Raw genomic sequence first — 12,978 nt, forward strand, 5'->3', positions numbered from 1 at the left:
TATATATATGACTGATGAATTGTTTGCTCTGATGTTGGTGATGTTCTGTAGTCAAGGTTCGTCACATCATCAGACACACGGTTGTTTGGGTTTGAACATTCTGGATTTTTTTCTGTTTGCGATGTTTAAACACAGATTATGAAACTTCCAGTTTGACAACAGATACGACACGACTCTTTTAGCGAACCTATAAAGATGTAAGTTTGATGAAAGGTAGGGATTGTGACAACATATATAATTACACAACTCTGACTTCAGTAAAAAGGAACCTGTTAATGCAGATCTGACACATAGAATGTAATGTTCTCATACAGCTGTCATGATAAAAGAAAGGGAAACAATGTCCAAAATCAATTGTATTCTGTTTCCTTGGTCCAAAATCTTGAAGGCCACAAATGTTCTTTGAGCTGGACTTTGGGTAGGCCTTCTCTAAATGAGCTGCTTAATCTTTGGGTTCAGGAAATGTCCAAGCTAAATGTCATGATTTGATATGTTTATGACCCTTGTGATAGTCAGGGACCCAGAGTTTACACTGGGCAGACAGGGATGTCATATTTTGGGACCTTGGGAAACCATTTGCACTGTTGTTTCTAGGTAGAATAATTATACAATATCCTCTTTCAATTACTTTTCAAAGGAGGAATTTGTGCACAAATTGTAGGTTTTCTCTTATCCAAACAGGGATAAAATTCTATCTTTGATCTTACGAAATTGTACACAACTCTATGAATATTTGGGTAAATGTGGCCAGGTGTTGTACTTCTACCACGCACTTTTTGAAGACTCGTGTCAGTTCTTTCCACGAATCAGAATTTACTCAATGGTCACTGAGCTGTAAGTGGACATAATTCAAATTAAGACTTCTGAGACACAAGGAAACACAAAATAAGACTTTTGGTAGGTAGTTATGCATAACAAAGGCTAACAACACGGGTGCATCCTTTTGATCATTTTCTCACTGTGAGACCACCATCAACCTTGTTTGATTTCAAGAGGGAGTGTCTCTTTATGCAACCACGCTTTGATACATCTCCTCTGTTGCAGGATGGGATGCAGACATCTGTGCTCAACAGGAGCCGGAAGAGAACGCATGACTTTCCCACAAGAAAGCTGATGTTGACCACGAGCCGGCAGAGAAAAGAAACTACTCAGGCAGATTCCTCAGACGTTTCAGTATGTGCTTAAGTGAAGAATATTTGAGACCAGCTGGGAGAAAAGTACAGCCTCTAATGAGGTTCTCAATACTGCTTTCCTTACAGGCCATCTTTTCTCTTTAGAAGAAAATTTTTTTTCAACTGTTTTTAACATAAATCTAAACAAACAAACAAACAAAAAAAACACATCCTCTAGCAATTATAGTTGCAGGCTTAATGGGGTATATCGCCACCAGATTTCCACATCTAGACTGAAAACTCTGTAAAAAGCTGAACCTCTGCCTCCAGGCTCAGGCACACTGCGAACTCATACACCTTACAGGTCTGCCTTATATTTAGCTTATTCCATCTTCTCATCAGTTTGGACCGGATTCCCCGTCAATGCTGAAGAATGCTGTTTTTTTGGGGGTTTTTTTTCCATCTAACGTTCTCTAATAAATAAATCTATACTTGGATTAAATTACACTCAGATTCAGTATTTTTTTTTTTTTACTAATTAGCTTCACTTTTATAAAAGGGAAACCACGTAAAGACATGTTTGTTTTTTTCTTTTTGTAAGAACAAAAAAAAAAAAAAAAAAAAAAAAAAAAACTTACTCATGCAATTATTTTTCATTCCGCTTCACAGTTTTGCCCGACTTTGTTTTGATTCATCATAGAAGATTCCAATAATTCATGGCTGAAATTTGTCACACTGTAAGAGTTCATCTGAAAACGATTCGAATGCGCCAAGTAAGATGGAAGACAAATTCTAATCAGGAGCTCAGATCCTGCGTAGACATCAAGACGTGACACAGAGTAGCACAAACGTCGGTTTAATCATGAACCCGTCCAACAGTCGCATCAAAGCTCCAAAGATCCAAAGATCCACAAGCAGTTTTGTTTACAGTATGTACACCAATTCACAGAAATACTATATTCACACTTTCAGGTATTCAAAAATAAATCTATCTTTTAAAATCGTCCGAGGTTCCTAAAATGCTAACTGGTGGTCCCAGTTTATAAATAAAATCAATACTGTGTCACTATAACAATGTTCCAGGTTAATTAAAAATTTTACTTGGAATATTAGTGTTCCCCTTAAAATGCCTAAATGGATAGAAGTGTTAGAAATCAAAGACAAAAACAAGTTTCACCAGATATGTTCAAATATTTATTCCTGCAAATAGCATTTTGTGTTTACTTGACTGCAACTAAATTGTGGAGGTGCTCGTAGTCTAACTAGTTTATGTCTAAAACAATAAAGGTTCTCTCAAACTCAACAAAGTCCTCCATGTTTTAGTTTTGTTTGTACAAAGAGAATTTACTAAGGTTGTTCCGGGTAATGAGCTAATGAGGCTAAAAATCCGTAATATCAAGCTGTTTCAGGTTCGAGTAGTGGAAAAAAAAAAATGCAGCAATAATGGAATGGATGCATAAAACCAAGGTGACCGGAGGAACGATTACATGACAGAGCAGCACTGGCAGGTTTGTTGTTTGAGCGTCTCAGATTTCTCTCCCTGGGTCGCTTTGCTTGGGCTCTGTGTCTCTGAACAGGGAAGGCTGTTCGGTCCTGCGAGTTCAACGTTCAGGTTGGGGGATGAGATTTTCTGCAGAAGGGCCTCCTGCTCTCCAGGCTCTGCCTCCGTGTTCTGGTTGTCCTGGGAATCAGTCAGAAGCACCTCCTGGAACTGGCCGAGAATACAGGCAGGTTCCTCCACTTTTACTGCTTCTCCAGTCACCTCGGGCGCCGCTGGTGTTTCAGCTTTGGCCTCAGCCTCCGTCTCCGAAATGAGAGCAGAGGGAGACGCTTCGGCATAGACGGGCACCAAAGAAACGGCACCAGAGTCCAGAGCTGTGGGTGGCTGTGGGCAGTCTGACTCTTCCCGTTTTTCATCACGGCCTTCAACTTCTGTCTCTTCATCTGGCTGGCCGCTTGGTTCTGTATCGCCTTTTATGTCTCCTCTGTCTTCAGGTGTTAGCTGGTCTTTGACAGTGAGCACAGCTGCTTCCCCATTCTCAGTCACAGGTGAAGTTTCTGGAGCTCCTCCTGCTTCTGGACCTCCTCCTGTTTCTGGACCTCCTTCCGTCTCTGCTACCTGCTCCACAACCTCTACAATCTCCTGGACTCCCTCTGGATTCTGCGTGAACTCCTGCTGGTCCTTCAGGGAAGAAAGGTCCCCAGACACATCATCCCCTTCATCTGTGATGTACACACACTCTGCTCTCATCACCAGAGTCCCGTCTTCTTCCTCATTCGTGTCAGCCTTTGGAACCTGACAGAGAGCAGTGGCAGTTGCGCTCATCTCTGACTCCATCTCAGCATTACTGGCATCCTTGGTGGTTCCGGCTGGTTCTATTGTGCCCGTCTCACTCTGTCCTGAGACGTCTTCGCCGTTGGTCAAAATGACTGCGGTTTCACCTTGTGGTGTATTTTGGTTCACTTTGACTTCATCACCAGCTGGTTCTTAAAAACACAGAATAAATGTCAAAAACATTATTAATACACAAATATATTAACTCATGAAAATGAAGGGATGTATCTATTAATATTTCTCAACAAGCATTGCAATAACTAGAAAAACAGTTAAAAGTCAAAGAATTAAGTGACTTCTCCGACTATGTTAACTGTAACGCTGTTAGTGTTAAATAAATATGTAATATATAACATATTTGTTTGCACAAGCATGTGTGTGGGCACAGGAGCAGGTATCTTGAAGTTATTTGGAGTTACAAGTATAAGGGGATTTCCATATAAAAAGTGGTCGGAAACCTTTGAAGTACTGCAGTGTGCAGTGTGTCGCGAGTGAAAGTTGAGAGTTAGCAGCGTTGGACAGCTGAGTCATCAACTTTGAATGATTTTTAATATAAAAAGACGTGCAGATTTTGTTTCAAGTTCTCTCCTGCTTCAGCGGCATCCCAACCGACACATCTGTGCACCCGCTGCCCTTTAAAAATGCAAGATTTGCGCTTTAGTGCCCATTAAGGTAAATTCAGATTCATCCCATTGCGTTACCGTTTTGTGAACTTTGGCTACTCTTCACCCTCTTTCTTTAGGATGCAAATGTCTTGAGTTCAGTTGATGCAATGCATTCTGACAGTTACGCCGATAAGGGATTCCATGGTGTTACACAGTTTGGCATAAGATAGTGATGGAATAAAATTAACATAAAAAAATGAACAGAGAAAGGACATATTTTCATCGGAGTTCCCCCTTGACGCTCCATGTTATGGCTGCCTATGTGACTAAGCAGGAGCTGTCTGCTAATCTCAAACATAACACAAATAAAAAATGATATTTCCAAACTACCAAATGCAGCAGGCATTCTTGTTTCGGAAATATAAAAATGCATCTATCATACCCAACTAAAACATCTGTCATTGGAAAAATTTGACAACCTTAATTTAATTTTTTGCTGTGAATGTTATTTTGACTGCAAGGACGGACATTGCTATTGAAAATGGGAGTTTGAAATAGTTGTATTTTTTTTTCATACGACGTTAAATTGGTTGCCAAGATCTGCAGAAGCGTAAAACCACAGCAAAAAAAATAAAAAATCAGCCTTACATTTCCGTAAATACCAGCTTGTTAGACTCATAACTTGTGACTGAAGTTGAAATTAATCATGGCTTGCTCGGGGTGCAAAGACTATACCAACCAAGCCAAGTTTCGTAATGGAGTGATTTCCGATTGAAATCCGGTTGAAATAAAGAAAGTCAAAGTCAAAGTCACAGAACCTAAATCGATGTAGAGAGACATTCTTTCTACTCACCGTGTCTTAATGCTGTAGAATCTCCATTCTCCGAAACATTGAAGATGTTTTCTGAGGGCAAAACCAATAGAGATCAACGGGTTATTTAATAAACACAGCTGAGGATCCTCTGATGGCCTAATATTAAGGGTATTACAAGAAGGTGACCAAATCCTGACTAAACTAAGCCGTGTTATTTGTTTAAATAGCATCCACTTTGATTTTATTTCCTGCGAATTAAAAAAAAAAAAAAACTGAAAATGAGCAAGCAGAGCAATAGAAGCACAGCTGCTGTGGTGAGTGACAGTAAAGCGCACTTAGTAGAAGGTCAGATGATTGGACAGATGAACATGCAAGCATTAAAAACAGGTGTCCAGATGGATGACGGCAAAGCTTTGCTTTTCACTGTTACATAAATACTTGATGTAGGGGCTCGTCTGATTATACAAAGATATCAAGCTTGGTATTACATAGCAAAGAATCTTAAAGTATCACTTTTTCTGATGTAAAAGAAAAAAATCCACTGAAATTCACTTATCAAAATACACACCGCTATGAAACAAACGTAGGGCAGCTTACACGTTTCCTCTGCTTAATTGTCACACTTCAATACTTTAGAAGATAAAAAAAAAAAAAACTCTCTCTTACAAAGATGGCCTGGGCAAATGCAACAAAGCCGTCTTCAAAATGATGTTTTCATTTTGTAAGAAAGAGATGGGAAAGAGGCGCTGTGGGAGAATTCCACAGCCTGTGAGACATCTGGCATAAAAACATTTTTGTGATCTCCAAAACCCTCGAGAAGACATTCTGTGGACTGACGAGACCTTGGTGGAGTTTTTTGGGAGGTTATGCCTAACATTAAATTTGGTGTAAAAACTAGCGCAGCATTCCAGAAAAACGTGGTGGAGGTGTCATAGTGGTCTGAGGATGCTTTATTTTTAACAAAACTGAGGCAACCGCAACTTGTGACTTTTACAAACAAATAGCCAACAGGACAGTGATCCAAAGCGCATCAGCAAGGCTGCATTTAATCAATTGTGCAAAGAAGAGTGGTTCAAAGTTCCTCCACAGTGACGTAAAAGAATCATTGTCGGGTATTGCTGCATGGCAGCTGTTGCTGCAAAGGGGGGACCTTTGTTCCCTTCTTACTTGTTGTTTGTTCAGATAATAACAGGATGGATTTTTTTTACACTTTCAAATATGCCAGCTGATTGAGTGAAATGGATTCGTGGCTCACCTCTGAGCTAAAACCGAATCAACACTGGAAGCAGGAGGGTTGCTGCTTCATAAGCGTTTTACCAATTGGCTCTGAATTGAATGCATACTTTTTTATGCCACTGTAGTTCTGATTCAGCTTCGTGTTCATTTCATTCCACTTACCTGCTTTGGTTTCCGCCTCTTTTAATGCCTCCTGTGAGGAAGAGGGAGAAGCAGAGAACTTAAATTAGAATCGCATGAAAAGGTGAATCTGTAACGTCTTATCAGAAACGACCTAAAAAAAAAAAAAAGGAAAAGAAATATATTGTTGTAACACACTTTCTTTGGTGACATTCTGAATCTTATTCCGCCTTAACCAGCTAAAACCATGGTGATGGTTTAATTTTGAATCCCTGGCAATTGAACCAAGCTGAAACTTCTGCCTCGTCACCAGAGGGAGCGATTGAGCTGAAAAGGCTTGGTGTAGAACTGTGCAAAGCTTCGATTATAAAAAAGAGAAGTTTGCTTATCCCTGGGCCCCCTTTAACAGAAATGTGACCCCTTTTACTGCATCTTGTAAGACCAGATTTGCAACAAATGCACTCTGTATTTGTGAAGTTGTCCAAAACTTCCCCCAAAGTGAATTTTTAAACTTGCTTGCTTATTAGAAGAATTATGTAACAATGTCACTTCCATCTTACCTTGATGAAAATTAATAATATGCATTTGTATATTCAAAAATTTAATTTAAAAAAATGTAACTGGAATGTTGATCTAATGAAAAGAAGCCGAATCACACAGTAGACCCAGAGAAGCTGCAGAACGCAACGTACAACTCAGTTGCTTTTTTTTTTTTTAAATTAGCAACAGATGTGCTAATAAAATGCATAACTGGTGGCAAAACAATTATTTAAGAGTGGCTCAAGCTCTGTACTTTATTATGTTAAAGTGCTGCTCACATTCATAAAGTTACTGCTTTTCAACAGGAGGTGCTACATCAAAGGTACACTGAGCGAGCAAATGCATTATGCATGGCAGAGAGCCACAGAGAGGCGATGTGGGAAATTTCCTGCCTAATAGAAGATGATGTAGCAAACATGTTCGACACATATTCCAGCCCCTCTTTTGTGTGCACAATGCAAGTGTATACGTGCGCCTTCCACGAGAGATTTGCTCACCATTTCGTGGTCTTTCTGTGCAGTCACCTGCTGATCCTCCGACTGCAACCTGAGACGGACACACAAGCGTGTAAGTACGCACATGGATGGAAGAGGCGATGCATTCAAACTCTGTGTGGCTTTCACAGAGCAGTAGAAATTGTACCGTGGTGGAAGATAATTCAATTCAGCACAGAAAACACTTTACTGATCCCAAGGGGAAATTAAGCAAATTAGAGGAGAAAAAACCGTTCAACAGTGGCATTTGTCATTTTTTAAACTAATATTGACGTTGTGCGTTAACAGTGTGTGTAAAATGTTTTTGTTGAAAAGAGGATCTTTTTTGAAAAAAAGCATACTTCAGGTCTTGAAGACTATAAATATGACATGATGACAAAAAAAAAGTAAAAATACCAACCATAGATTTTGTGGCTGAGTTCTAACAACCAGTTTCGTAAAGCTCAGACCTGCAGGTATCAGCTTTAGCCGACCACTATTTCTCTGTAGGAGCTTTAAACACCAAATTGCTTTCTTCACTGACTAAACAAAACGTTTCCACCAAAATAACACTTTTGTTTTTCAAAAACAGACCAGAGCTTTCTGTTTCTTACTGCTATTCACTTGTTAGTGTAACCCTGTTGACAATTTTGTTTGATTCTTAATAAATTATTAAAATATACATATTTTTTGAGTCTCTAATGGCAGTCATTTCTCAACTTCTTGACATATCTACAGAGAAAAAAAAAATCTGTCGATAAAAATGAGAACATAATGTGCCGAAGTTAAAATCTCATCAAAACAGAATGGAAAAGGTTGCACCCATGAATTTAAATTACCTGCTATGTACCAGCTGTACACATACAAAAAAGAAAAAGAAAAAAAATGCTGCCAGCCTTTCTGCCTGTTTTAACAATCCCAAACTCTTCCTCTTTCTCTGACTGGCATCCACATAAACACCAAACAGACAGTACCTGTCAGCATGCTTTTCCATATCCTGCTCCTGTGTTCCCCACAGAGAGGAAAAGGTGTTCTGGGTGTTTGGTGACAAGGGAGACAAAGGATTTCCTTCCATCAGCCACTGATCTCTTAAAGACTTCCTCTGGAATTTAAACAAGAGAGTGAGAGGGGGGAAAAAAAGATGAGTGTTAATCAAGTTTTGCCTGACCTGAAGGACTGTGCAGAGCAGCTCTCTGTGGTTCTGAAGAGCTACACAGAATAACGTCAGTCAGTAAATAAGCACCTTTCAGGATGCCCTATTGCCATGGAGTGGGATTTAAGACGTCCTCATACACCTGCTTCAACAAGCCTAGTCATCTGGACAAAGTGCACTGTGAGGATATGTTTTTTCTCCAGTGCATTTAACATAATTCAGCTTGATTTCCTTCGTCAGGCACAATACGACACAGGTGGAAGCCTCAACAATCGCCTGGATCAATGACTTCCTGTCAAACAGACCACAGTCTGTGAGACTGAAGTGTTATGTGTCTAACCAGGTGGTCAACACCACAAGAGCACCACAAAATTGTGTCCTGTCATCTGCAGAGCTACTCAGAGGAGCAGCGGAGCAAGAGGGGAGCAGACTGTGCTTTCAGTGTTTGGAGCAGTGCAATCTCTTCTGCCTCATCTATTGTCAAACCTGTTGGGGTGGTAGCATCAGAGCTAGTTACTTAAAAAGGTAAACAAACTGACAAAGAGGGCTGGTTCTGTTCAGCAGACTGCTTTTGAATCGCTAGAGATGATGGGATTTCTTCAGAAAACAAAGAACATCATCAACAATCCTCTTCATGCCTTTTTAGAGGCCTCTTTGCTGTAATACTGACCACCGCAGGAGGTTGATCTTCAGGCCCAGCCCATAGCCATCACCATCCACAACTCTTCTTGAAAAAACGCAACTATGGTTTACAGCATTTATTTATAATCTATTTTTTTTTTTTTTACTGAACTGAAAACACCTCAAATATTGTCCACTTCTCCAAGGTCTCTCAAAAATGTTAGCTGCAGCGTTAGCATCTTTGTTATGTCACGATATATATTTTAGATCTTAAAATAGTACAAGGATGTTACAAATAAAAATGCTGGTTGGTTAGCTGTTATTTACAAGATCTTAATACATTTTAAACACTCATTAAGTCTATAGAAAACAAATTAGGCTACCAAGATTTAATTAAAATTATTGAATTAGCATCAACTGGCAGTTAGCTACCTAACTGTCATAACTTAGCCTTCAGGAAAATACAAAACAAACACACATTTAAAAACAGTAAATTAATAAAACTAAGACATGACAAATAGTGTACCTTTAGCTAATATACCAGTCAAGGTAAATGTTGTCTTGCTATTCACCCACTTTTTCCTCATTCACAAACAAGTTAGCCACTTGCAACTGTCTGTTATGGTCCTGTTATTATCCGGTTGCTACGGGAAACAGAATGTTCAAATGAAAATAACTGCCTGTCACCGTATCCAAGCAACAGTGAAAATACCTTGTTTGTTAATCTTTGGACTTTTATTTTGAGACACTGCATAATTCAATTCAAATTTAATTCAAAAGTAATTTATTAATTCCAAAGGGAAATTAAATGTTGTTGTAACTTATATCATCCAAGGTTCTTTAAAACCCCTCAACTGTCACGAGGACAGCGGTGTCCCCATGAACTTGTTGACTTCCATGTAATTGTTTTTGGGGTTGACAGTTAAAAGAGTTAAGTAGCTGTAGATCAGTGGTCCCCAAACTACGGCCAGCGGGCCGGATCCGGCCCGCCTCCACATTTGGTCCGGCCCCCTGAACAATACCAGAGAGCATTCAGATTTCTTTTTCATATACCGTATTTTCCGGACTATATGTGGATTTTTCCAATGATTCACTTTACCAGGAAGTGAATAATTGGAAGTCAAAATTGGAAATAAAAGTAGAAAGCGCCTATTAAAACGGAATTAGGTTTTAATAGGGAATTGAAATTTGAGAATGTTGTTGATCAGTTAAATAGCATTGATGGGAAAAAGAAGATTTTTCGTTTTTTTAAATAATACTGGGATCATTATGAGAATTTGAGGTATAGATATTAGGATCAAATAGATGGCAGTAGTGCAACAATAATGGGATGCAAGCTGCCATTGAAATCTAAAGAAGAAGAAGCAGCAGCAGCAGAAGAAGAAGGAGCCCATTTTCATTTAGCACATGCTAGTAGAAGACACGAAGGATCAGCACTTTTACTGTTACAGTTACTGTTCGGAAATTACCATAATAAGTTCAGTTAAATCTAATCTTGGCAACTTTTTCTTTTTCAACCGTAATAAATGTGATATTCAATTGACCCGTTATGACTCAAATTTTGGGTGTCCGCCCCCCTCTGCTGCTGCTGCATCGCTGTGGAAAACCTGGAGTGGCAGAGATATCTGCGGCTTGTAAGTGTATATTTACTGGTTATAAAAAAAATTACTTTGGGGTTGTGGTTTATAGTTCGGTGCAGTTCATAGTTCGGAAAATCTTTTAATTTTTTCTGTGAAGAACCCAGAGAGGGTTATTTGGTTATTATTTATTTCATTAATAGTGCTATTTATTTCCTGACTTTTGTTCTGTGAAGAACCAAGAGAGGGTTATTTGATTGTGCTTTCTGGAAAACAATACATTTTAACATTTAGGCACTCCTGCAATCGTCTCACTTTTTCTGTTACAAACTGACTTCGGCCCCCCACCAGAGAAGGGAAAAGTTATGTGGCCCTCACAGGAAAAAGTTTGGGGACCCCTGCTGTAGATAGATGCTAATGTGGGCAGGGACAATCTCCTGAAGCAGTCTGTATTACAGTGACACTTTTGAAGCCTCTGACTGAAGATACTTTGTTGTAAAGCAGTCTCATAAAGCGGATGCTCATGGTTGTCTGTAACTTTGTTAATTTTATTAAGAATTCTTCACTGCATCGTCATCTCCAGTGGTTCTATGATAGTCTCCAAACGGAACGGTTGTCCAGGTAAACATGAGGTTATTTGTATTCCTCACCTATCTCCACCTCTGTTTCACCATAATGGAAATAGTGTTTGACTTAGTTCTGTTTCTTCCGAAATCTACAATCACATCCTTTGTTTTGTTCACATTTGAACAACATCATATGATATGATGATTGTTTCCACACCAGGCCACAAAGCGCTCCGCCAGATCTCTGCTGTACTCAGCTTCTTGTCCATCTCTAATGCACCCAACATAAAATTTACATAAAATCATAAACTCAGCAGAACCATATCTACTGAGGTTAGATAATGAATAGGAAATGAACGTGTCAACCAGCTTATTTCTTATATTTAGCCAGTTAGGCTATTGATTGCTGCATGGTACAACTTAATATGGTCTTTTGTTGTGAGAAAAATGTTTTACGTTTTTGCCCTAACTTCTCAATTGGATTTGTGTCTTTACTTTGACTGAGCCATTCCAATTATGGATCCTCATAGCCTACTCTAGACCATTCCATTGTAGTTTGGCCACCAGTTATTATCTAACAATCATGCGAGGCCTTCGTGGAACAGATGGACTCATGCAGAGGATACATTTCACACAGGCACAACATTAACTTATTATGTGGCTTCTCAAAGCAGTCAATCAGCATTGGATTTTATTTAGGTAAATTAGAGTAGTAATTCATGCTACGTGCACTAAACAGAATATATATATATATTTTTTTAAACAAATAAGAAGAATGTATTATTTTCCTTTCATTTCATAGTTATGCACTACTTAAGGTTAGTCTGTCACATAAAATACCAATAAAATATATTCAAGCTTTTTAGTTGAAAAGCAATAATATATATAAAGTTTAATATTTCTGCGAGACTGTAAACCTAAACCTTTTATGTACGATTCCCATCCACCACAAAGGCCCAGATTTCCAACCTTTGGTAACCGTTAACCTGTAGCTACCTACTTATAGTAACTGAAGGCGGCACAATACCACCTCTGTCTCCTTGTGAAGAGCAGAACAAGTCTGGCTCTGTTCCTTTTCCCTGTACAGGGCGCTGCCTTCTCTACAGTTTCCTGCAGGCAAGGAGCTGCATGCAAGTTGATGCTTTCACGTATCGCGTATTTATATTTGCACTGAGGTCAGCTTCAATGCCAAAGCAAATGGTTTCACTAAAGGCTGCGATGATAACACCTCCCGTAAAAGTCCACATATCTGGATTGCAATTCAAGGTCAATATTTAAAATCTGTAGCAATTTAATTATTTTTTTTTATCCAAAAATTGCTGTTCACTGTTGAAGCACGGTGCACAAACTCACAGCCAGACTGCAGGGTCGACGCTTTCCTACATGTTTCACACACGTACCTTCATGGACCACGAAAAAAAAAAAAAAAACGTGTCCTTCTACCGGACAAACTTTGCACAATTTGAGGAATGTGCCTAAGGCCGGCAAAAGACTGTGGAGTAGGAAGTGGAAACGACAGTTTGGAAATTATGTGAAAACAATGGAGCAGCGCTGTGACTTGCAGAGTGCGTGTAAACAGTCACATAAAAATGATTTTGGCAGAGGAAGGGGCTGTCTCTAGGATTCCAGGGAACAGGCAGAACCAGGAAACGTGACAGGTTATACTTACAGGTCATCTATGCGAGTGTGTAGAGAGAAAATGTTTGAAGAAAGTTGACATACAAACAAGCTGGAGTAAATACACAGATGTTGTTTGCTGAGCGAAATGAAGGCAGGATGTAAATGGGTGTGTGTGTGTGTGTGTGTGTGTGTGAGGGAGTGAGGTT

General features: G+C 39.3%; 1 protein-coding gene across 5 annotated transcripts in view; it reads right to left on the minus strand.

Annotated features, from left to right (window-relative positions):
- Positions 1–2,288: 2,288 nt before the first annotated feature.
- palm3 (paralemmin 3) overlaps positions 2,289–12,978 on the minus strand; it is a 35,302-nt gene continuing 24,612 nt past the window's right edge. For 2 of the 5 annotated variants that reach the window (XM_008415698.2, XM_008415692.2), the window contains 5 exons: positions 8,210–8,337; positions 7,260–7,308; positions 6,265–6,295; positions 4,906–4,956; positions 2,289–3,599 (listed from right to left, as the gene is read on the minus strand). In XM_008415698.2, the coding sequence (XP_008413920.1) occupies positions 2,596–3,599; positions 4,906–4,956; positions 6,265–6,295; positions 7,260–7,308; positions 8,210–8,337 (1,263 nt within the window). In that variant the 3' untranslated portion in view covers positions 2,289–2,595. Of the gene's footprint in view, positions 3,600–4,905; positions 4,957–6,264; positions 6,296–7,259; positions 7,309–8,209; positions 8,338–8,403; positions 8,445–9,535; positions 9,675–12,978 lie in introns of those variants that run through there. The other 3 variants (XM_008415706.2, XM_008415724.1, XM_008415714.2) reach the window with 3 other exon arrangements.

The sequence above is a fragment of the Poecilia reticulata genome, linkage group LG1 (genome assembly GCF_000633615.1).
Source record: "Poecilia reticulata strain Guanapo linkage group LG1, Guppy_female_1.0+MT, whole genome shotgun sequence".
Taxonomy (NCBI): Eukaryota; Metazoa; Chordata; class Actinopteri; order Cyprinodontiformes; family Poeciliidae; genus Poecilia; species Poecilia reticulata.